The 26,810-nt window shown below is 40.0% G+C and overlaps 1 protein-coding gene across 2 annotated transcripts; it reads right to left on the bottom strand.

Moving 5' to 3' along the window:
- Positions 1-1,562: 1,562 nt before the first annotated feature.
- On the bottom strand, positions 1,563-26,810 carry ZNF475 (zinc finger protein 475). 2 transcript variants are annotated; one of them, XM_084629187.1, is made up of 6 exons: positions 26,556-26,810; positions 21,441-21,565; positions 18,879-19,823; positions 12,225-12,405; positions 5,856-6,003; positions 1,563-1,841 (listed from the first exon to the last, which is right to left on the bottom strand). In XM_084629187.1, exons 3-6 carry the CDS (start codon positions 19,587-19,589, stop codon positions 1,787-1,789), a joined length of 1,095 nt encoding a protein of 364 aa, XP_084485313.1. In that variant the 5' UTR covers positions 19,590-19,823; positions 21,441-21,565; positions 26,556-26,810; the 3' UTR covers positions 1,563-1,786. The 2 variants fall into 2 exon arrangements, with proteins under 2 accessions (XP_084485313.1, XP_084485314.1); XM_084629188.1 differs by lacking the exon at positions 1,563-1,841 and having other exon boundaries at positions 5,443-6,003.

Below are 26,810 nucleotides of genomic sequence, written 5' to 3'. Positions count from 1 at the left end.
TTCCTCTCCCTTTTTACCATTTCACAAATGAAAAAGAGCAAAAAGAAAAAAGGAAGAGAAAAATGAAAAAAACCAAAAAAACAAAAAACCTAAAACAACCTCTGCCACGCTAAAATGTTCACTTTCTTGTGATGTTTGGATCTGTTGGGGGTGCAGTGTGTGTGCTTGGTTTTGGCTTTGTTATTTTATTTTATTTTTTTTTAGGAAAATTTCAAAAACCTTCATGAAAAACTTTGAAAAAATGTAAAGAAAATCTATAAAACGTGTGAAACATACGTTTGTTCAATGGACTCTATAGTCTGCTTCTGCTTCAGTGTGTCTTAAGTATGTGTACTGTAAGAGTTCAGGATAAGGCCAAAGGCTGTAGGAAGTATAATTTCTACATTGTGCCTGGTTTATTTCTGGTCTATGTGGTATAAATCAAGTTTACAATGAAATTATCTAACATTGTACAATAAATATTTGGATACTTTCCACCACTTACACAAGGATTATCGGAGCGGAATAGTTTGTGTATAAAATAAAACGACAAAAGAAAGCTATAAACAAACATGTCTATAAAGTTTATTAACAAATAAATGATTTAGCAATTTTTATATATAAAAATAAACAGTAATTTTTGCAGATAAAATGTTTACTAGCAAAGAGATTTAAAATGAAATAATTTTGAAAAATGTTTACATATATATAATAGTGTTTTTCCACTTACATGAACAAGATCAATTATTGGACTGCCACATTTTCTCCTTCATAGGCTTTTGTCATAAACATTCATTCATTAAGGAAATTGAGTAGATAGTGAAGGAGTCACACCCTAGATTGTTTTGATCACTTCCAACATGTTATGCCATTAACATTTGAGAGAGTTAGAGATCTTTTGCAGATGAAATTCTCATAGCTATTAATATAATGTGTCACTCAAGGTAGGCAAACATTTTACACACATTATTCATTTGCAATTGAATTTTTTTCCCCCGTTAGGCCAAATCTTGAAGTCCTTACCCAGTTTTTACTAATTCCGCAGGAAATGGAGGTTTTGCCTGAGCAAGGATTTTGGGAGTCCCTTCCTGGAGTCAAGACTTTCATTGCCTTCAGTGAACATTAGGCTCCAACTCTGGATCTGTGTGTTTTATAACAATAACTTTGTTTAAAGGAGACATTCATTCTCTTAGCATGTTCCGAGCCTTGCATGAGAATCAGTAATATTTTAGATTGTATTCTGACTTTTTATAACCCTTGCCTAGTTATGGTTTTAGTTGCTATCAGCACAGTCATAGCAAACTAAATGGACTTTCTTTGTTTCTTTAAAGTGCAGGAAAACATTTTTCAGACCTTTAGGAAACTTATGTGTTGGATCAGCAGAAACATGGGATTGAAGTGGGACCCCGCTATAAGCCAACTGAATGTGTGATAAGAAAAAGTGACAAGTAGCCAAAGAACAGTAAACAATGCTAAAAAGCAAAGAAAGTTAAATGCTTTGCTTTTTTAGTTTTCTGTTTCCTCTTCTGAAAGAAGGTTGAAAGATTAATGCCAAATAAATATGGAAAATGCTGGACATATCACAGCTTACTGCTGCTGAAAAGGAATTCAGTTGTGAAATGAATTGATGGTATCAATGCAGAGCCCACTGGGCAAATGTTGACATAAAAGTTACCACTGCACTTGGCACAGGTATTCTTGCTGGCAGTCTCGGCAGAGGCCAGTGACAAAGGCTGGAGATCGAGCTATCCTCTCCAGCGTCAGTTTTGAGGCTGATTGCTCGGATTGTGTGAAGAAGCCTTCCATGCTACTGCCTATGCTTTACCTCATAATGGATAAACAGAGGGCTGTAGTCTCCAGTACTGCACAAACACACAAACACACACACAAAACCATCACCAAAAATGATCAAAAGACCCATTGCATTCCTCACCCATGATCTTGGCAGATGTTCCCAGGTTCTGTGGAACGGTCCCTTCCCCATCCATGCCTTTTTATTCTACTTTCCCCCAAGGGGCCCACATCCTAGTGCTGGCTGAAGCGGACTAGTCCTAGAACTAGCTGGTGGCACTCCTTTTTTCATTTGCCACAGGGATTGTGTTAGAGAGTGATGTGATATTGAGTGTCTGCTCCCCACACAGAGCCCAGGTGTGTGATACCTACAAAGTGCACCCACCCTGTTGGTACAAAAGCTTAGACTTTGACCTCGGGTCCCTTAGGCATGAGAACCATTGTGTTGCTACTGCACTGCCAGGCTACCAGTCACCTTCACATTTTCAATCTCACAAACAAATATATAAAGCAAGCTCTGCTATATTAACAGGAGTTACTTCACTTTGGGCTGTGAAGCTCTAATTAAACTCTAGCTTTCCATTTCAATAGCACAACAGCTTTCAAACTCATGGCCAAAGTTTGTCAGCCCTAATCCAACTACCCAGAAGCCTGCATAGCAGTCACTCTTCAGGCCGCTGTGACAGGAACCTTGTAGAGGGGAATTTTGAGGTAAGGCTCAGGAGTCCAAAGGCATGATCCACACAAGTACGTGTTAACACCCCATATGCATAGCCCTTCAAATGACTCAGCTCTGCTCTTGGGATACACCGTTTGGGGAGATGAGTAGGTGGATGTAGGGAGAGCTTTACATGAAGCTGCTGTCAGTCATTACGGGTAACATTTGCAAAATAGCACATCACTTAGGCTCATGAGTCCCATTTGCAAAAGTGAATTAGGCAATAAGGATCCTAAATCCCATTGACAGTCAATCTTAGATTCTACCTCATATTTAGTTTTCAATGCCAGCAAATGAACTCATTACCTTAACGGTCCTTGGTCCCTTTTTAAATCATTTCTGCTCTTAAAATTGCTCTGGAACGAAGCTGGATGGCCCAGTTCCTCAGCTGCAGCAAAGAATTGCTTACCACAACTGAGAAGGGGGGCGGGGGAGGCACAAAGGTAGTTTTAAGCCACCTTTGCCAATTCCTCCAATCCTGATGCCATTTTGCACTAGGCCAGTTCCCAGAATAAAACAGAATAGCTTTCAGGCTGCCAACAGCCTCTGGGGGTGGATCTAGCAGCAACAGATGGCTGGGGCATGGGAACATCCTGGCCAAGCCCTCTTCCCCCTTGCTACATCCCCTCCACCAGTCCCAGGGAGAAGAGGTGAAGTAGCTCCAATGCCACCCAAGAATTCCGTACAATGCAACGAAGATACTTAAGGGGATGGATCTGTTGGGTTTATGGAGCTTTGCATTGCAAAGCAGGAACTGGCCCATTGACTTCAGGAAATATGTAACAAGAGAAAATAAAATTCCCCTTCTGGAGAGGAAAGGGCTGCTTAGGTGCTTGACTGTTTGGGAAATTATTTTCAGCAGAGAATGCTGATATCTGTCCCCATCTGAATTAACTTTGTGTTGGGGCTTGGGCAGGGCCAGGGGTGATCCCTTAATAGCTGAACAATGATACTATTTCTTGTTTTGCTTACATGGCAAATTGTGCAGACTGATAGCTTGAAAAAAAAAAAGTATTTGAAGCCCATGTGTCATTTCAGAGTACATAAAGACATCCAGTTCCTTACATCTGATTTTTATAAATGCAATAATAAGTGCAAATATTCTAGGAATAGTCACATTTGTCACAGGATGCATACAACCAGCTTAATGGCATTAAAACTGAAGGTGAAAACTCATAGGTGATCCAGTTTCTTTCAGCAGTTCAGGAAGTTCATATGATTGCTTAACATGCTTCCTGGCCACTTAATAAAACACTTTAGAGTGAGGTTTAAAAAAGTGCTCTCTGCTGAAATTCTATTAGAGTATATATTACTTCCTTCACACGTTTAACCCTTTCACTGGTGCTCTCTGACTCTGCTCTGGGACACAATAGCATTCTTTGAAATGTTGGATGTAAAAAAATCTTTAGTGCTGCCCCATAAAACACATATCCCCATGTCTTGTGCTAGCACTTTGATCCTGAACCACTGAAATCAATGGGAGTTTAGCCTTTGACTGCAATGAACAGGATAAAGCCCCTAGGACAGACCTCCTAGTGCTTACCAGTATGGTTTAGGATGGGGCAAAACACACCCATCCCATGCTAGGCAGTGCTGGCCTCCCCCTTTGCACTTTGTCACCTGATTATGGATGCCTCCTCCATGGTTGCAATGGATGGGTAAAGTAGGTTCCTATGGTTTTAGGGTCTGATCCAAAGCCCAATGAAGTCAATGGGTATCTCTTATTGACAGTGGCAGTGTATTTTGGGCCAGGTGCTAAATACTTAGGCCAGTTTAAGCGGATTAAATAGCTTTGTCTTACAGTGTGATTTAAAATTATGGTTCTATGGTAGGTGGTAAAAAAGTTCTGCGTTCTTTACATTTTAATGGAGAGGGGGGCTTAATTTAGTACAGTATACCCACATCCTTAGGAGCCATGCAAACTGTGCAACTCCAAGGTGCCAGAACTGCTGCAGGCTGATTTGTTTATTATTTCTGGGGAAAAGAGCAATCTGCCACAAAGGAAACGGGAAAACTCAGGAAGAGGGAGTGACGGAGCTGGTGGTGTGAAGGGAGATTATTGTGCTCTGCTAAACTAAGCTTTATGCTCAGCCAACACTTGGCTCCTCTAGCTGCCCCCCCCCCCACTAGGGCTACTAAGACATGTGACTCACCCTACACCCACTACAGGTAGGAAGCTTGATAGTTCCAGTCAGAGCTTAAAAACTGAGGATATTAAACCCCAAAAGTAATTTACATGGGAGTTGGGCAGGGAGGCACAGCCCAGATACCATCACTGAGTGCTGCAGGATATTCTCCTGCATCATTATTTGAGACAGAAAGTTCCCTGCTATGTATTTGGGTGCTTCTCTTCTGATTGCTGGGGTCTTTCGTTCTGGAGTGAAGGGTAATCCTCTGTAGCAAGGGGATTATTCACCAGCACAGCACCTCCAGCTGGTCAATTTGGGAATTAGCTCTCCAGAGCACTCTCTGCAGGCTGGTGTCTTGCCTGCTGTTAGCCCCCATGTCCCTCCCAAACCCCAGTGCCCATTTACCTTGGCATGCTGCCCCCTGGCAGTGCCCCCACACTGTGGGTCTCTCCTCCCAGGGCAACCCCCACCCTCTATCCCCACCTTGCCTCAGTGGCAACTGCCAGTCATCATCTAGCCCCCACTTACTGGGGCAGACGGCAGCCTGTAAACCACTCATCAGCTGCCTTTGCCTAACCCCAGGCTATCCCTTTGCAGCCCCAGTACCTCTGTAGGCCTTGCACAAGGCCTGCAGCCTGGGGAGTTACCAGGCTGGAGCTCCCCAGCACTACTCTTCTCAGGAACCTGGCTCAGCTCCTAGGCAGTCAGGTCCTTCTCCCTCTCAAGAGAGAGAGGGCCTAAGCTGTTGGCTCACAGCCCTTTTATAGCGCCAGCTGTGGCCTGATTGGGGCATGGCCCCTGCTATGGCTGCTTGCCCAATCAGCCTAGCCTTTTCTCTCAGCCCCAGCCCTCTCCAGGGGCTGGCTTTTAACCCCTTCTGAGCCAGAGCAGGGTGACTGCCCCACTACAGCCCCCCCAGAATAGCACAGGCTCAGGAGGTGGCTTACAGGCACCTTACTGGCACCCCTGAACTATGAGCTCTGTGCTGCACCCTTCAGAGCACAGAAATGACGAGATATGTTTTCCATTTCTATAATGATGTGCTAAAAAATCACTGTATTTGGCCTATGTTATAGTGGCTACTGTTGTTTTTACCAAGGAGATGATCTGAACATGTTTCTACATCACCGTGATTTTACAGAGCCTCTGAGCTATGCCTTTTATTTCCAAGCAGGATTTTATTCCTTTAATGCTTTGGCTGGAAGGTGTGTGTTTGAGGGGGGAGGGGGGTACTTTACTTTGCTGGTTTCGGTTTACAGGATCGCTGGTGGACAATCAGTCTGTCTGGCAGGAAAGTACGCCCACAAATATCACATGGAACTAACTGGCTCTGGGCACTGTTCCAGGCAGCCTCATTTAGAGCATCAAGATCATAGAAACCTTTGGCTGGAAAATTAAAAAAGAAAGTATTAGTTTTCATTCTGGAGAGCCATATTCAGCTCTTTATGGAAAATATTTTCAGGAAATACCTGTTGACTGAGCCTTTTAGTTTTAACCAAATCATCTTGCCTTTGAAAAAAAAAAAAGAAAAAAAAAGCCCTGCTTATAGTCCCAGGGGTTGAATAAACTTAACTATAAACTCAGTCATTCTGTATTGTACTAAAGCAAGGAGAAAACATTGCTCTTTGTGTTACGGTATGAATTCTTAATTAATTATTTACATCTTTGTATACACATTATTATCAGCAAAGTTTCGCTTTCTTGGCCTTATTTCAAGTTCTGCTCAATGAGTCTGTATTATCTGACCAAGTGGATGGGAGGAAATGTATGTTGTGTATGTCCCATCTGTGTTTGTCTGAGCAAAGGGCCCAATTCTTCTCCAATTTAAGTCAACAAGAGTATTGCCATTGACTTGAATAGGAGTGAGATTAGCCCAAAACCTCTTATGGACAAATCCTGCAGTTTTTACTCAGGCAAAACACCCACTGAGGTCATTGAGACTGGTTCTGCAGTCCTTTCCTAAACACATGTAGTATTTTGTTCAATTTTTACTCACAATTATTTCAGTGGGAGTTTACCTGCATTACGAGTACAGGATCAGGCTCTAAAGAAATAGCTGGAGTTTATTTCAGCTACTTAATTTGTATCATAAAACCTTGTTTTCTTTCACCTTGTTTTCAAACTGCGAGCACCAGTCTATTTAAAAAAGCTCCCATGCATTTTTAAAATATTCCATGGTTTCTGTCACTGGCACGATATGGATCTCTTCAGGAAGGGCCCAGGCAGTTTTAATATGATTCATATCCAACAGTTCACATAACCACAATAACCCTTAGATCTCTTAATACGCCTGTTCCTAATGTTCTTTTTGCTAGATGAGCAACCGACTGGTGTTTCTTTCTTTGGCTGAGGCAAATACCCCTTTCTTTTGCAGGAAATGAATGTGTATTTTCTGTACTTTGGAAAGTTTATTGAATAAAAAGAGAGAGACAGAAAAGGAAAGGAGGTGACTTTCTCCCTACAGGCATTTGTTGCATTCAGAAAACAAAAAAACTGCAATCAGTTCAGTGGTTCTCTCCAGTCACACTTATTTTTTTTAAAAAAAATATGTCAACTATACAAAGTTTTATGTAAACAGATCTCATTTCGGTACCTCTCTTTAGAACACTGCTTGTTCCATTCACCAAAAAGGCTACCCTCCTCCTCCATTTATAAAACTGTGAGACATGTGGTGTGTGTGTGTGGTTTGGGCGGTAGTTTGCATTTTCTGGATGATTGGAATCATCTTAGCAAAAAAGAACAAAAGGAAGATTATTTTCTTGGGGACAGGAGAGTGGGGAGCACATAGTTTTTGCTCAAACATGGTGCTATTCAACCTATCAGCAGCAGACACTTAGGACCATATTGTGGAAGCTGTCAAGTGCCTCCTTGGGATCTGTGGGCACATAGCACCTCACAGTAGGTACTCAACACCTTGTAGGACTGCATAGGAGTGAGGCAACATGCAGATTCATAAAGGTGCATCCTGCTGTGCTGATTTCTTTAAGGGCATGGCTACACTTGCAGATGTAGAGTGTTTTGAGTTTAACCAGCCTGAGTAGAGCACAGTAGGGAAAGCGCTGCAATCTGTCCACACTGACAGCTTCAAGTGTACTTGTGTGGCCACATTAGCAGCTCTTGCAACGGCCACAGAGAGCAGTGCATTGTGGTAGCTATCCCAGCATGCAAGTGGCTGCAACGTGCTTTTCAAATGGGGGTGGGATGGGGTGGAGTGTGTTGTGTGTATGTGGGGGGGAGAGAGTGGGTTTTGGGGGGCTGCAAGCATGTCAGCATGCTGTCTTGTAAATTCAGACAGCAGCAGACCTCCTCTCTTTCCCCCGCCTCTCTCTCTCACACACAGCATTCCACAGTAATGGTTGCTTTGTCTTGGAGCAGATAAGCAGCCGGCTGTCAGAAACGGAGCTTTCCAAGGGCATATCCGCATTCCTGCAGCGATTCCAAAACAATGAGAAGAGTGGCCACTTGACTTAAGGGGATTATGGGACGTTTCCGGAGGCTGATCAGAGTGCAGTAATACAACACCTTGTTCACACTGACGCCCGGGCATTTCAGCCAAGCGCACCAAGCATTAATCTTCTTGCCAAGGTGGAGTACCAGGAGCGCTCTAGCCGTGGAGTCAGAGTGCTCTACGTGCCTTGCCAGTGTGGATGAGTACTGAGCTAGGGTGCCTGGAGCTGCTTTAATGTGCTCTAACTCGCAAATGTAGCCAAGCCCTAAGAGTAGATACTTTCTTTTCCTCCCACTTCCCCAAGATAGCTAGTGGCTCAGAATGCTGCTGTTCCACAAAACCTTGAAGTATTCCTTTTTTACCCAGCTATGCCCTCCTCTATCAGATCTAGTCCTCTATCTTTTTCTCTTATTTTTACTCCTGGTATGTAGTAATAAAAGTGACAATCATAAAAAGAGCTAATGAAATGAAAATGTCTTCTCAGAGTATGTCTTCACTGCAGAATTAACTTGGGTTAATTCAGGCACTCAGGTTAGCCTAGTCTGGCTGAGAGCAGCCATACTGCAAAACAATACTCGAGTTACTGTGTCCTCACTGTTGCTGCACTCACCTGTATCTGTTGCTGAGACTCCTGGGAGCATATCCCATGGTTCTTTGTGCTGTAGTCAGCAGAGCCACTCTCCAAGGGAAAATGTGGGAAGGAACTGAAGGGCTATCAACACTTTGAATGAGTTAGCCTACATCCTCACTGCAAACTGGGTGAGTCACCAGCCCGAGTGAAAGCAGAACCCTGGCTGTAACCCACACCCCAAGCTTGCCAGCAAACCCAGGCTGAAAGCATCACTCAAGATGGGAAAGAGGGTTTTATGTGTGGACAGGAGGGAGGTTTACAGGCAACACTCAAATAACAGCCGGAGCTAACTCTGCTGTGAAGACATATGCACAGAGTGAATGTAAGGGTTCAATCCTGCAAGACACTGGGCACTGCCAATTCTCATTGATCTGGGGAGGGGAAGTGAGGAAACTCCGCAACTTGCAGAATTGGGCAAAATTGCAATCATTGAATAAGTGAGAGGAAGTGAATGTTTATTTTATGTCACATACAGTATTTTCCACTGTAGTTAGGCTTCCATATGTCACAGTGGGAAGTGTATTTGTATTAAGCTATTAGGGTTTAGAGACAGTAGAAAGATCAATGCAACTGTCTTATTGCATAAGGTATTGTAATTTTTATATATATATATATATATATATATATATATATATATAATGAAGAGCAAAATGCTGTACTGTAGTGTATACAGTAGCTGCTTTTAAAATGGCAACATGTGCTAATAGTTACTACATAGTTAGCATTGGTATTACTACTAGGGTAGGGTTAAAACTCTGGTATCTCAGACACCATTTTGTGGTTACCATTGGCAAATGTTAGTTTGTTTTCAAATGGCCAACATTATAGGTGTAAAAGCTGGCTGAGGTATTAGTCCCCAAATTGCTCTTGCCTGAGGATATTTTGTTCTAATGAATGCATATGTCAGTGTGACACTAAGCACCCCATGTATTCACACCCTACATGCTGTTGTACTAAATTCTTTGTACAAAATATGCCTTGTGAGGTATCATTTGAAAACTTATATCTGACTGATCATGTGATGTATGTACCCAGTGGGTATTAAAAGATATGGATATATGCTAGAATTATGACTAAAGAGTGTTTAAACCAGGTATGTCAGGAAGAGTTGTTAAACAGGTCTATCTTAAACAAAGGAAGGTGTCAGAGTAGCAGCCATATTAGTCTGTATCTGCAAAAAGCTACAGCTCTGAAGTGAGCTGTAGCTCACGAAAGCTTATGCTCAAATAAAGTCTCTAAGGTGCCACAAGTACTCCTTTTATTTTTAAAGGCAGGTGTCTTTACCTCAATTTACATACAAAAAGTAAACATCAAGACAGCAGGGGGAAGAGATGGCAGGAAACAGAACAATTTGCATTTCAGCAAACACAAGCCGGGGAAGAAAGAGTATGAAGCTCCCTCAGCATCAGACTATTTGTTGCCTTCCTTACAGCTTGAATACATTTTACTTTGAGGGGTAACCCTCAGAAGAATTATTTAAAGGTTTATGGGTCTATAAAGAAAAGGGCTGAAGCTCAAGTGATAAGCAGTTGCATCACCTGATTGTATACAACATTACTGTGTTACAAAAGTATTTAGAGCGAGGTCTTTTCTTAAAGCTAATGACACCCTGGTGATTAATATCATTGTGAAATGCCTGTATTAACACTATATAAGGAATTATGGAGACTCATTGATACTATGTTTTAAAGTCTGTGGCCGAACAGGGAGAAACAGATTCCCTCCCAGACAGGAGAGAAGGTAACTATTTACCTGTCTCCTATGTAAATTAAGTATGTTGGAATCAAAACAACAGAAGCTTGTGATGCAGTGTGCTCCCCAAGTAACTGAAGAGAGTAACATAGGTCAGATGGCTCAATTAGGCTGTAAACTGGAGGACATTTAGGCTGAAAGGAAACTCATCTGTTCAGGACAGGTGGGGGTTTTATAGCACTCAGGGAGCTCCTAGCAGAAAGGAGCCTGCTGGGAGGAGGGCTGTAGACACCCAAAATCAACCTTAAGGATGTATTAGAGAAGTACTGAAATGGTAAACAGGGCCATTCTTGTAGATAGTTATCAAAGCCATGTTAAAGTAGATTAAATTATTTGAAATGTTAACCTGTATTATTAGAGAATTAGAAGAAGATACTAATTGTATTTGTCTGTGTTTACTTTTATCTTGTTAGATGTTAACAATGTAACCATATTAGCTTGTGGATGATAAACATCTATTCCTGTTTGTTACTATATTCTATGGATTCAGAGATCAAAAGGGAATGTTAACATTTAGATGAAATTTGTGATGTAATAATATCATTGTCTTTATGTCTCTGAAGTCTGTAGTAAAATTACCTTATCCTAATAAATGCAGCTAGTTACTGGTCTGTGTCTAGTAAATAGAGATTTACGTCAAAGCAATGATGTGCATTACCTATTCTTCATTCAAGGAATGCCCGCTCTGTTATCTGCTGTCAAAAGGCTACCATAGCCTACTAGAGGACTATAAATGAACTCTAAGTCCTGATCCTTGCCATCTCAGAACTGCCTCAACTTTTTCAGGGGAAGTTCAAGCCACAAGACTGAGGTCTCCAGGTACCCTGGACTGCCCCTGCAAATTCTTATGGAAGAATTTGAACAAAGTCTATACATGGACTGCCTATTATTAAACTGATTCTGGAAGGAGTTTTTGCAAATCAGCAGCTCACCATCTTTGCTATGACCTAAGAACTTTATTCATATTTGTAGGTATAATGATCTTTTAACCCCAGTAACTCTTTCTTTTCCTTTTAAATAAAACGTAGATTAGTTAATAAGAATTGGCCATAAGAATGTATTTGGGTAAAATCTGAAATATTCATTGTCTGATCTCTGATCTCTTGGAATTGGTAGAACTTTATATATGGTTTAGATTTTAAGTAATCCACACCATATTTGACCTGGCTGTCTGGGTGGGAGCCAAAGACTGGATTGCTAAATGGGAACGATATTTTAGCTTCTTGGTAACCAGTAAGGTCTTACAGAAAGTGTTTTTTGACTGGCTTGGTGAATCTAATTATAAGAATAAACCACCAGTTTGGGGGATTTGCCCCATTTTTTGCAGTTCACCCTTATTGACCATTCTCAGCGTGGCCCCTCCAGCGGCCCTAACTTGTCTGGATTGCACCCTGAACCCTGTAACAGTTGTACTTGCATATTGATCTTGGATGAACTGTCCTGCTTGAAAATGTGCCTTCCTATGGTGCAGAAAGTAGCCCAGAGTAATGCCCGTGAAGGACTTAGTTACGAAGCAGATTGCAAATGGCTGGTTTTAGATTCAGAAGGGATTGACATATAAGGGGCCCTTACTTGAGAGGCACAGAGCACCTGTAACTGACACTGATTTGGCAAAAGAAAAAATAGGATGCTTAAAACAAGCTAAACTCTATCACAAATAGATTGTTTCATACGAATGAACACAAAATTACATGTAAAACATTTCTCTCTCTTTAAAACTATTTTTTCCCTCCAACTTACACCCTCCCATTTCCTCTTGTTTGGTCTGTAGCTTACCTCCTAAGGATCTGACTTCTGGCTTTTTAGGTTCAGGTCTTCGTAAATGTTTGGGTAGCATGTCATTCTCGTTATGCCATTTTTTCAGACATTGTGGTTCATGGATGCCAATAGATTTAGTTCCAAACTCACGGCCACATATATAACAAACAACAGTGGGAGGCCGTCTGATGGCTGGTGGCTGCAAACAACAATTGCAGTAAAGAAGCATTATTGTTTTCAGAACTCATTTTAGACAATAATGATTTTAATGGAAAATGATCATATTTAAGGAACTGATCCAAAGCTCACAAAAATCAATGGGAGTCTTTCTGTTGACTTCAGTGGGCTTTGGTTCAGGCCCTAAACCCATAAAGGTCCCTCCTTTATTAAATGGCCACTTGAGCAGGTAGATGCTCCAGACTCTGGGCTGAAAATTCATGGATGTCACTTCATTATTCTTTGACTGGTTAGTTTTAAAGCCTTCTACTCCTACCATCACAGTCATAGCCATAGCAGTGGATCAGCATACTAAATAAAAAATTATCATTTAAGTATGGGATCAAGCAGAAAAAGAGTAGTTTAACTCAGGAGAAAATAATTATTTAAAATAAGATACCTCCAATGATATTGGGGGGAACACAAAAGGGTCACCATCAAAGCAAATAGCTTTCTCTTTAAAAAGGTGTCCTACGGGAGAGGGGTAACTTTTTATCTCAGCTCCACCACACTTTCATTCTGAAGTGACAGGCCATCATTACCATTGGATAGACACAAGCGGGGGGGCGAGATAATCTCTCTTATTGGACCAACTTCTGTTGGTGGAAGGCACAAGCTTTCAAACTACACAGAGCTACAACACTGCAAAAAGTTGCCATTGGATGACTGCTTGTGGCTTATGTGAGAACGAGTTAGTGGTCTCAGTCCTGTGCCAGCCACGTCACAAAAAGACATCCACATCACAAAACTCACGGTTGCAGCTGGCACTCTTTCTGGCACTCTCAGCAGAAAGGCTAGAGACTGAATAAGCACATCTAACCAAGCCTTGGAAATTGTCCCTCGAGATCATAGCTGAAGCACCTTGGTGGAGGAGAGTAGGGAAGTCTGATGAAAGATGTACTGTAGACAGAAGTCTACTTGGGCTTTATTTAGAAACGCACGTTAAAAAAATGTAAGAAAAAATGGCTCCTTATTATAATTTTCAACAGCATGCAAATATTTTTCTAAAGAAAACTGAAGACCAGAGAGAAACTTCAGAACTGAACTAGATCACCTTCAGGATGGCACGATACCTGTCCTGAACCCATGCTACATGTTAAATTCTCTCCCACCTCCACAGATACACATACCAGAGCTAACTAAAATACAAAATGTGAAAGAAAGTTCTCCTTGCTATTTGTCATAAGAGATGATTGTTAAACCATGGAATCTCTGTGATGGTGAGTTTCTTTGGGATTTTTAAAACCACTGGTATTTAACATTAATTTTTATTCCTCCTTAAACTGTCCTGCCCAAATGTCACATTTTGAATGATTATTGTTTGGAAGTAAATTATTTTTGGAAATCATCAGATCTCAGTTCAAGGAATTTTCCAACCCAGACTACTCATAGGACAGTTACTAAACAGTCTGCTACTTACTGTTCACGGTTTTGTTTTTCACTTGTAAAAAGAGTGATCACATTAATGCCCAATGTCATGAGGAAATATGTCCTCATAAAAATAGCTCCAAATACCTGACAAAGTCATTAAGACTTTCTTCTAGTGAGTGTCCTTTTTTACAAGGTTATGACCATTTATTGTCTTCACTACCATGAATACAATTATTAAACTCAAAGGCTATATATTTTCAACAATGAACAAAATATGCACAGTAATTTCTTTTTCCAAGCCTGTTTTGTAGAACATGGTACTTACCTGAGAGGTATATTTTTGGTTTGTTATGGCATTCAATTTGACTGGGTCGCAAACTTCCCTTAAGAGCATAATAATTTTTCATCTAGTACTGGACGAGCCAAAAGTTCCCACTCATCAAATTATCTACCTAACTGAATGACAGGGTACCAGAATTCTGACCAGCACTGCTCACATGTGAACAATGGAGCAGAGAAAGAAGTATAAAAGATTAATAGCAGAATCAGGCTCCTGGAAAGCAGACTTTTTTTCACCCATCCCAACCTGTCCGACAGTTAAGGACATTAGCGTAGGGGTGGAAGTCTCTCTAGTATGAATCTTATTAGTATCAGAAAGATTGTCTCTTTGTCACAGGCTATCATAATGTCCTCAGTGCGGGACTGGCCATACTGACAGGAATGGTGTAGAATAGAAGCCAGAACTGACCCCTATATTTATCTAGTTAAGTGTAGTAATAAAAAGGTAATTCTGTTTGACACCGTAGATAAATACATATGTAACCGCATGGGAATTATCTGAGTTTTCCATTTTATTCAAAAAGTGCTACCTTTTTGAAACTCAGAAGTAAAGTGCACGGTACTATAGAGAGGAGAGAGGGGAACATCCACACCCATCATGATATTTCTTAATGAAACTCACTCAAATGTTTTATTGTCCATTTTTATCTATCCTTTTCTATGTCCTCATATTTTTGTGAATTACCTTCTAACAAAGTGTCCAAATCAGCTCCTGCTGAAATTAATGGAGAGTTTGTCATTGACTTCGATGAGAGCAGGAGCAGGCCCATGTTGTTTGGCAATACATGCTATTTGAAAAAGTTCTAATTCTATGATCTCATTACACAGTTTTGTGGAAGATCAGGTGAATGGTGTAAAGATTTTGCTGGAGTACCAGACTGATTCTGTGTTAAGATGTACAGTAATGCAGAAGAGAGAGGTGGCTAACATTTTTATTTTGTGGGTAAAACATTACAGTAGGGAATAAACAGCAGATGGCAGCACCAGATGCTACAGATCCAGCTGGTAGGATTTTAGGATTAAAGTTATCAACATCTGTTGCCAAAGAAAGCAGAAAAAGAACATTTATAGCATTTCATTAATATCAATCTGCATAGGAAGTAGCAACCATTTTTTTTCTATGAAAGAGTAGTGCATTCTCTGTAGTACACGACTGGATTTAAATAATATAATTATGTGCCTTACTGACAACATCTTAATGTATCACTATATAATCCAAATAGGATCCAAGAAGAGGGATTTCAGAACTGATTTAATCTCCGAAAGTCAATTAGGCATAGGCTATTGTTTGGTTTATATATCGTCAGACTCAATTAATGTAAATGAGTCCATAGTTTCCATTAAAATCCATACTTTGGATTAAAAAACAACTTTGAACTAACAAATCAGTAATACATCAACTAGCTTTCTCTACAGCTGGACAAAAGATTTGGCAGAAGATTAGAAGAAAATCAGAGCTAGCATAAAAACAGTGGGCCACATTGTTTGCTTCCCCATGGTTGCTTTATCCTGCATTGGTGGCACATAGAAGCTCAAGAGGTGCTTTAGTGGTACCAACTGGTTCAGGATTCTCCAGTGTGGAGGAATCCCCAGGTGGTGCAGAGTCTGTATAACTGACCCTACCTCACCCTCTGATCCAACTCCCTGCACAGGGGACTTGCAAAGGGGAAAGTGTGTGGCAGGACATCCCTTCATTTCAGTGATACTCAGTTGTAATGACTCCTTTAGACCACTGGAAACAGGGACAAATTAGAGGAGCCATGAGGTTCCTCTGGCTAGTGCTAGCCCAGAATTGGGGTATGCAAGTTTATGCTCCTTGAAGTCTTTAAACCACGATTTGAGGACTTCAATAGCTCAGACATAGGTGAGAGTTTTTCGCAGGAGTGGATGGGTGAGATTCTATGTTCACTAGATGATCATAATGGTCCCTTCTGACCTTAGTATCTATGAATCTATTGATGGTCTCTGATTATAAATATTAATGTAACTGTTGGCACAGAGACTCTCTTAATATATATATATTTTACTAAATATTCATAAAAGGACTTGATTCAGCAAAACACTTGATTTTACACATGTGCTTAATTGACTTGCTGATTCTGGACCAAAGTAGTTTGGATAAATATAACATGGACTGCCCAGGATTATTTTCCTCACCAAGAAGCCCTCTATTAATTTCTTCTGATCCTTCTCCTGTCCCTCAAAAGACATGCCCTGTGGCAACATTCCTTCAGGTGAACAGGGCTGAGATGCAGCTCTTTCTACTTTGCATTAACTAGGTATGACTGCATGTTGTATTTTCCAAACTTCTCCTGCCACCAGCCCAGCTCTTTCCCTCTATGCTGCAAAGCTGTTTGCTATTACTTAATTAGCCATTATTTATTTTTAACATAATATTAACACATTAGTAAATTGTTGTGTAGCTGGCAACATAAACAATAGTTACAAGTATTTGCTGGAAAAATACAGTGAAAACTGGACAAGATGACTAAAAATTAAGCTCTACAGATGGTCTATTTCTTGTGTGGTCTTTATGCTACTCAGAGAATTGAGATGATGTTCCCATTATAATTCTCTCTCTCTTTCCACTCCCATCTCTGCTTTGAAAGTGCAGGTCTACACAGAAGAGAGGTTCTGTAAATGTAAAAATGCAGTGTATGGTTCCTTTTCTATTACTGCTGAAGAATTCCCATACTAGATGTATTCAATTTACCAGTGAAGAGATTTCTTTTCTTGTGGCCAGCACTGCAAACTCATCCTCAGACCTGAAAATCAAGCTGGGTTCTTTCCTTCTTGTGCATCATCACTAATATTACACTGTCAGTCAGACCTGTACAGCCCCCATCAATGTCAGTGGAATGAACTGACTGGAAATAAGTAAACAAAGTAATGATGCACAAGAAAGATTAAAATCCAGTTCACGTCATCTTGGCTACACTGGCTGTGCAGTATTAAGAGGAGTAAAAAGCAGTAATAACTTATTTTTGCGGATCAAGTCAGCAGATGTGATTGAATGCACCCACATCTGTTGAGTAAGAGGTTATCATTTTTACAAAGTCACTTTTTCCGTAGAACCTTTTCTGTACATCACTATAATTATGGACTTTTTTTCTTTTAATTTTTAAAAAAATATTTTTCTCTTAATTAATTTTTCTTCTTCAGTAAACATGAAATTGTACATAAAGAGCAATTTTAATTCATATGCATTATAATAGTATTTCATTGTACAATTACACTATATTACATAATGATACAAGCTATTTGGTTGATAATACAATGTAACAATACAAGGTTAATGTACTTTTTTCTACAACCATAGCATTTATATAGCATTTTGCATTACTTCATATATCCTATGCCATGTGAACATGTGGTGAAGAATCCTACTGTCTATTCACCATTGTCTATCTATCTTATGTACTTATATAGCTACTAGTACTGTAGTATCTGAAAAGGAGGACTTGTGGCACCTTAGAGACTAACCAATTTATTTGAGCATGAGCTTTCATGAGCTACAGCTCACTTTTACAATCTTTAATGTATTTGTCCTCACAACACCCCTGTGAGCTAGGGAAGGACTATTATAGCCCCCTCCTTATGCACACAGATGGGAAACTGAGACACAGAGATACTAAGGCCCCGATTTATGAAGATATTTAGGCATTGCCACACTCAGCACTGCAAGGCCTAAGTAACTTTGATGGCTAAGTCCCATTTTCAAAGGTGACCAAAATGGGAATTAGACACTGCAATGCTGAGCAGAGCAACACCTAAATATTTCTAAAAATCTGAGCCTAAGTGACTTAGCTGGTCTTGTACGAAATCTGTAACAGAATAATGACATGGGTCTCCTGAATGCTAGACTAATGCGCTAACCACTGGACCATGCATGTTCCCTTTTTTACAGTAGTGTGGCTCCATTGAAATCAAATGAAGTTGGATGCTCAGCACTTTTGAAATCAGGCCACTCATTTAGGCACCTAATTATGGATCTAGATGCTTAACTTTAGGCGTTTTTTAAAAAAAAATTCAGCCAAAATAAAGTACCATTCCAAAGTTGGTACAGAAACAAAAAAATATAGGCTCCATTTTGTTAATGTTCATGTAGCTTCTTGCATATAAATTGAAGTTAGAATTGGTCCCATTAATCTTGGCTCCTTCATCAAATTCAGTGGAAAAAACTGCAGTCTGTTTACTTATTTTTCATTGTATTCTGAGTTGCTGGCTTTGAACATGCAAAACCCAATGATTTTATTCATGGTTAAATCTAACATTTAAAAAATATAAATCTCTGGAATGATTAAAGTCCAAGAAAACATTAGGGCTCGTGTTAATTAAATACAAACATCTGATGTCTGTTAAAACATACTAGAAAATGCAAAGCCTGCTTAAGCAGCTTGACATAATCTCTTAATGACCTATAGTGCATAATGGCCTCTTCTGGGGATACATCTCCCACAGGAACATGAAAATGAGAACCCAAATATCTCCTTTCAACAAGTAAGATCAAAGAAACAGGGATAAATAGGATTAAAATATTTTATGCCTTCCCTTCCAAACACATTATTCCCCTCTTACTCCAATCTTGCTCAGTTGGTAAGAATTTGCATGGAGCAAAAAGATGTCTTTGAAAAAAGTAGGCCTTGAAATTTAAGATCTGATGAAAGTTCACTCATCTCTAGTCTCTGGGGTATCTATAGCAAAACAATCATGTCTCTTTCATAGGTCATATGCATAATAATTTACCTTGTCTGGTATGGCCCCACTTTTTTGTTGAACTTTACTAGATTGATCAGTACGTGCTGCAGATACAAGGCCAGAGCTAGGGCCTTTAACAGATTTAGGGGGGTTAGAGCTTGAAGGGCCCAGGCCACCATCCTTTGGTCTGCAACTCCTTTGGTGCACAGGGAGACGATCAGGAAGAAAAGTGCGACCACAGTTTTCACAGGGTAAGAGCTGAGGTTGAGCACTCTGATAAGCTGCCTCTTTTGCAGCCTTAATATTATAGGCGCCACCAGTGAGGGACTGAGGTTTAGCAGGCTCTGCTTTTCTGAGATGCTTTGGTAATTTGTCATTTTCAATACGCCACTTCTCCAAGCATTTGGGTTCATGTATGGCAAGAGATTGTGACCCAAATTCTCTGCCACAGATATAGCACACCCTAAAGCCAGGTCTCTTTGATGGAATGACTGGGCAATTCAACTGACTCTGAGACATGTTTGTAGTGTTCGACCGTTTTGATATTATTACGGTGCCTGGTCTCCTTTTCCCAGGGCTTGCTTTTACTATGGAATCTAAACTCGCTATTTCTGGCAAAACTCTGGGAAGATCTGACACACTGGGTGTCGCAATCTGTTTTGAAGGCAGGATGGTAGAGATATTAGCAGGGGCCCTTCCAGCACTTGGCGGAGTTTTATTATGCTTGCTCAAACTCTTTTTCTTTACAGTTGTTTCCATGAAGAATACAATGTTCCAGGAATGTTCTCTCTACTTTACTTGAGATGGCCTTTTTTCAATGTGATGCTCATTTTTGTTGACTTTGCTTCACAGGTCAGAAGTTATCAGAGTATAGGGGAGCTGCATGGCGTTGAGACATATTTCCAGCAATCTGATTGTGATGTTTCAGTGGCAAGGGTTTGTGGGAGTTTTTTGTTGCAGTTTTTTTGTTTTGCCTTTTTGTTTTGTTTTATCCTGAAACAAATTATATAAGAAGAAATTAATAAACACTATCTCTTGTTAAAGGTTGGCAACCAGGGGTAAAGTAGACTCCATTTGCCTTACCACCATGCTATACTTTCAAGTCCCATACAAATAAGCAAGGCCATATAAGATGGTTGACCCACAGTGTCATCTGCTAAATTATTTTATTATATAAATCTGAAACTCAAAACTGTAAACTTGTGGGGTGCAAAGCCAGGAGAAGCAAAATACAGATAAAAGGTTTGTATGAACCCAGTTGAATCAAATCTGCTGAGCTTAATACAACTGTAAACATAACCCAGAATTTGTTACTTTCATTCCTGACCAAAATGATACTTCATGAAATTTCCCAGTGCTAGCGCACAACCCTCATCAGCAGTGTCCACCCTTCATCAACCCATGACCCTGCAGATAGCTCTCTGTAGGTCCGCGGATGAGTGTGGGATGGGTGGGCAGTCCAGGGAGACATACATCATGTCCTCTCTCTTCTGTCCTGTGTGATTTTAAAAAGCTCTAACTCATTGCAAAATTGCTTTTCTTTTCCTTGAAGCACAGCTCCCCTGGAACCAGGTGCCAGATAATGGAGAGGGACCACTGGGCCCCCAGAATCAAAGCAGAGGCACAAAAGCTCTGTGCAGAAGGCCTTTGCTTTCTATGGAAATCTGCCTTCCCTCCCCCAAAGAAACAACATGGAGGTAACGGCACAGGTTTCCCCTTATAGAATTTTCCTTCCCTGGAGTTCCTTGTGGGAGGAGCAATCTGCCCCTCACTTGTCTTCCTCAGAGGCACAAGTTTTTGCCTCCCCGGTTTTCATCTTTATGCTCCTCTTAAAATAGTAATACTTTGCATATCTACAGCACCTATAGTTAAAGAATCGCAAGGCGCTTTACACATATTAGTTAATAATCACAACATCCTTGTGCTCCAGAGAAGTATTGTTCTTATTTTGGAGAGGAAGAATTTAGGCATAGAGAACTAAATTCAGAAGTGGTGTAAGGGGTGCATTCCATTGACCTAACTGCTTATAGCGGATCTGAGTTTAACCCTTGTCTAGGGCCACACAGCAAGTGACAGTAGATGAGGTGAGAACAGAACAGAAATCTCCTGTTTCACAACCCACTTACCCTGTTGTGCAATTTGGTCATGAAAGATTACCATGCTTTCCCAATTTTACTAAAGGAACAACAATACTATCAATGACATTTAAGTTTGATAAACAAAAACTTTAAACGACCCGTGTCTGAGACTACATATAACAGTGCAAGGTCAAAGTCTCCTCTCACTTATACTAGTCTAAACCTGATGTAAATCTGTGTTATATTGATATAAAATCAGTAAGTTATATTGATGTAAAATCAGTAAGTAAGAGGGGAATCAGGCCCCTGCCATCCAAAAGGAACATTAAAAATACTGAAAATTTTGACTTGTCATAAAACCAGTTTTTCAGTAAAAAACCCACTCTATCTTTGAAGTCAACCACGATAGAAATATTATGTGCCTCATCTCAAGAAAATACAGGAAATATTGACCATTCCATCTGATCTAAGATTTGTATTTTGATCATTTTTGCATATGTAACATTTAAACTAACATCTTGCTGTAAATTACTTTTTATCTCCATGACATCATCCTTCCAAGCATTTCTTATTTAGTGTTGACTGGAAGACAAATTCATGGCCACAGATGTAACAAATTTGAAAATCCAGACAGCATTCAGGCAGATGAAGGTGATTCTGCATGAAAGAAAATAATACAAGACATGTAACTGACAGACTAGATAAAACCATTAATATGAAGTTTTGAACTACGTGTATTTTTTTAATTGAACTTTAAATTCACCATGCAACTGGGAAATTAAATTAACAATGAAGTTTGGATCATAACACTTCCTTGGAGAAAGCAACAAAATAAACTGTACATCCTTTGATACAAGATATTAGGCTGTAATTTTTGCAAGGTTTCTGGGAACAACTAAATAAAAAATAAACATACAACCATATATTTTGTTCATTTTGGATTAATTTTGTACGATTGGATACCAATAAAAATACAGATTCCTGCTGGAACTGTACTTTTTCAGCTTACCATTTATGACACTCCTTGAGCTCAATTTTCAAATTTGGTTTCCTGAAAGTGAAATTTTCAGTGAAACTTTGTGGAAATGGAACCTTAATGACCAAAATAAATCTTTATTAATGTCTATGCCTGTTAGCACAGCACAGCTGTGGGAGTGGGAGATGGATTCTCCTCTGAGTTCCATAGCATCAGCAGAATTGCAAACCCGGTTCTAATAGCAGGGCCAAATTCTGCTCTCAGCTATGCTTGAGCAATTCTGTTGAAGATGAACTTTATTAATGGGGGTGATGCATATGCAGAAAAAAGAGCCCAACTTGACTTTTAGAACCCAAGAGGGTCTTGCAAGTTTTACTTGTAAACATAGCAAATGGAATATGCATGAAATGGAGGCATTAAAAACAAAGACGCACAAAAAACAGAGATGTATGATGCTGTTTTTACGGAGTCACTTTTCAGAGTAAAACTTCACTGTATAAGCTGCACTGCCAAACACCCTCAACATGCCCTACTTTACTGAGAGTTCAGAGGGTTCAGCACTGCACATGAAATGCTAAATGACTCACATGATCACAATCATTACTAGAATATCCAGATCCCACATCTGGATACTCAGATAGACATTTAAATGTGTAAAAGAGGCATTTTCTAAGAAGATATTTAGATTTTGAAGAAATTGCCCATTTTCCATGCCTAAGTGCTGATCTGAATATTCAAATATAGGTGTGGGTGATCCTGTTTATTAATGTAATCACTTATATTGCAACCATCATGAAATGTATTGCTAACAGTTGGTCATAAGAGACCATTCACTCCCATGACCAATACCAAGCACAATGAACATCCCAGCAGCTTTTAATGAGATTGCTACTTAGCATTTATATCAAATTTCAAGTTGCTTCACAATTTCAAAACACTAAATCATTGATTAATTAATCCTCACGGGTTGAAAGCTAAGCTTTATTGTCCCGACTGTACGGCTAGGGAAACTGATAAGGAGATTTTAAGTGACTTGCCCAAAGCTTCAGAGTGTCAGTGGAATAGCCAAGATTTGGACTGTGTACTTCCTAACTACTAGTCCTATGCTCTGAACACTAAACCTGTTAAAATCAGTGAAATACCATCTCAGATAAATGCATCTTCTGCTGCAGCTACAGATTTAACAACCATAATCCTTTGTACCTTTGTAGTACTTGACATTGGAAGATCTCAAAGCCTTTACAAACATGAATGAACTAAGCTTCACAACAAGCATGTAGGATAAGTACTGTTATCACTGTTTAACAGATGAAGAAACTGAGGCACAGAGAGGTTGAGTGACTGACATAAGCTCACACAGCAAGTCTGTGGCAGTGCCAGGGATAAAATCTAGATCTTCCAACTATCTCACCATTCTGCTTCCTAATGGCCCCAGAGCCAGGCTCTGGACAATCACAAGAGGGAGCAAATTCTGAAGCAAAGGACTTGGCTATTCACTTTCAAGAATTCAGCTCTCAGCATGTTTGAACATTGGGATTTTTGCCTTTCTTATAGTTTCTGTAAATTGTCCCCTTGATTTATGTATGTATTTTACATGCGAGTCCTATTAAATGCTAGGTGAGCTATGTGAATACCATTCTCAACAAACTATTTGACAAATTTAGCTCCCTTTTCTGTTTGCAAATTATCCACAGAGAGTTAGACTTTTACCAATTTGTTAGTTATTCAAAGTTATTTGATAATTTTTACTTATTGGCAAAAAGAAAAGGAGTACTTGTGGCACCTTAGAGACTAACAAATTTATTTGAGCATAAGCTTTCGTGAGCTACAGCTCACTTCATTGGATGCATTCAGTGGAAAATACAGTGGGGAGATTTATGTACATAGAGAACATGAAACAATGGGTGTTACCATACACACTGTAACCAGAGTGATCACTTAAGATGAGCTATTACTGGCAAGAGAGCGGAGGGGGCGGGGGAGAACCTTTTGAAGTGATAGTCAAGGTGGGGCATTTCCAGCAGTTGACAAGAACCTCAGACGTTCAAGACGCTCAGACGTTTATATATTGTATATATAATGAGTCTGCAAGCCCCTTACCTTTCATAGGGCTCTGAATTTTCTGGCCCTTTCTGAAATTACTTCCCTGGGGTTCAACTCTTCACCCTACAAATGACTTTAGTCACTGAATGTGTGGTGGGGTGTGCTCCACAACAGGTGCACATGGTTCCAGAACATGTAAAATTTGAATTCATTGGCCAACAGAGCCTAGCAATAAGGTTGCTGTAACTACATGGCCTTTCAAATAGTAGAAAGGGATTTTTAGGAGGACTGCCATTGAACACAAGTTGGAAGGTAGCCAAGGCCTTTTATCGGGATGAAGGAAATGGAGCCACTAACGGGTCACGTGGAGGGAGGAGATAATTGTTGTTGGAGGGTCTGGGGAAGTGAACGTCCAAAAGTTCAGCTAAGTTTTAAAGAGTCTCTGAACCTAGTGTGGTTGTACTCATCATCTTCTGTTCTATTTGCTGGTTTATGTCAGATTGATTATTATGTCACCTGAAAGGATTTGAAAGTAACATCAAGCAATACACTGATTCCCACATGAAGAATGTTGGCTGACTCAAGCTATTTTATTATTAACAGTGAATCAAACAATAAAGGAAGCTATAAACAACATATTAACAATATAACCTATTGTTGGATTCCCAAGCTCTCTGTTGAAATACTTACAGAATTATTCTTCCTTATGGGGATTATACCATTTGATCTACATTTCTTCCTGCCAAATTGACCTTTGTTTGTTGGAAAGTAAATATAAATTTAGTTTGAACTGAAAATGTATTTGAAGAGTTCAAAACCCCCTTTCTCTAGCTTAAATCATAAAATACATTGAATTCATTCAGGTTTTTGAATTAATGCTTCTGTGTAAAAGGTAAAATAAAACATTTTTTTCTTTTCTAAATGATACAACATTGGAAACCAGTTATGGTTTGCTATCTTATATAGCTCTGTTTGCCAATATCTGAGACCCCCTGCAGTTCCCATTGAGAGCAGCAATTCTAAAAATAATGAACTAGTCTGATTCAATTAAAAACATATGGAATACAATGGCTTCAGGCTGAGAGTGACACTTTATGTATTACAGACCAGAATCAAAAGTGTGTAATGAATATAAGTTTGACCACCCACATTCCTGTTCTGTATGGGGAACACAACTTGTAGCATATCAAACTTTTTAACTAATCCTAATCAAGAGTTGTAACAATGGCATCATAACCAATACATGTTATTTTCTCTTAGCTTTTATGTGTGGGTCAAGCATTCAGTTTGAAAGGCTCTAGGTTCAGGAGGAGCATATCTCACTGACATGGCTATTATTCTGATTGTTGTGGACTTCTTTCATGGCTGTGTTGGAACTTGGAACCTCTCTAGATTCTCTTATGTAAAAACCCCTCAAAACCCATTAGTAGGCCATTTTATGAGTTTGGATTCCTTAACTGAATTCTAGCCAATAAAACACATCTATGCTGACCAAGGGCCAATGCTAGTAATCCTCAACACTTCACCTTTGCACTTAGCAGGAATGCCACATGGACAATTCACAACCACAGAACAGTATGTATCTTTTGGAAGATCACATAGCATAAGGTCTCCTGGTGCCAGGATAGACTATTGCTTATTCAACAGTAAAATGAAAAATAAGTAAAACTAATTATACCTTCCAAAAAACATTCTGTTTTATAAATACTAACTTGAAGTCCTACACACTTAAGTCCTTAATCAGTCAAAACTCCCTCTGAATTTAATGAGAGTTTCACCTAATAAGGCCTGTAGAATTTGGCCTATTGCCTTTTTCCCATCACCATCATATAAGAGTTCATCTGCTCTTGCTGCTTATCCTTTATCTGATGTCTGAGGGCGTCATTTCCCACTTGTAACTCCATATTTATTTTCACATTAATCCATGAAAATGAATGGGGTCTCAAACAGGCTAAAGTAAAAGTTATAATCTCGTTTGTGACATCACATTTGGATTTTATAGAAATTACAACATTGCAATCAGGTTTCCAACATCACATGAGGCATGGACATTATTATTATAATTCATTATTCATATTAAAATAGCAATTAGAGGCTCCGGAGAAGGTCAGGGCCCCAGTGTGCAGGGCAATATACAAGCACGGAGTAAGAGACTGCCTGGGCCTTGAAGAGATTATAATCTAAATAGGCAAAACAGACAAAGGGTGGGAGGGGAAACAGCAGCACCGAGACGTGAAGTGATTTGCCCAGGGTCATACAGCAGGTCAGTTGCAGAGTCAGGCATTGGTATATCTAATTATACAATAACTACCAGTTTGGGATGTGAGCCCTATTTCTCAGCAGTTTGTCCTGAATCTGGTATTGTCAACTCTGACCCACTGAGGCATGGTGACACCCAGAGAACCCCACAGGGCTGAAGCTGGGAGCCTCGAGCCCCAGCGCTCCCCAGGCGGATGAAGCTGGGGGCCCAATATGCCCCCTGCAGCTGAAGCCCAGGGCGCCCCTCCCCCCACTTCTGGGCCCTGGAATTTTTACAGTATGTTGGGGTTAGCTTAAACAGCAGGTTGAGAAGAACACAAAACAACCCACATTTTTTCTGCTCTGCATGTGTAATTTTTTCTGACTTACCTTGTGATTTCAGCACCTAATTCCCTACATACTGATCCCTGCTGTGAGCATCCAGGAGTGGGCAAGGAACTGGAAGCAGCACAGTCCCGTCTCTCTTTCAGGACTTGGAAGGTTAGCATTTTCTGTTGCTATGGTAATGGGAGTCTCCCTTTTGTCTCCCCCACGTTGCCCAGCAATGTGTCAACAAATGTAAATTCACAGAGCTCCTCAGAAGCTGATTGGCCAGCTTCATTGTTTGGTTAGAAAAAGGAAGGA

Source organism: Lepidochelys olivacea (assembly GCF_965140295.1).
Source record: "Lepidochelys olivacea isolate rLepOli2 genome assembly, chromosome: 5".
Lineage (NCBI taxonomy): Eukaryota > Metazoa > Chordata > Testudines > Cheloniidae > Lepidochelys > Lepidochelys olivacea.
This window is presented reverse-complemented; position numbering and strand designations above follow the sequence as displayed.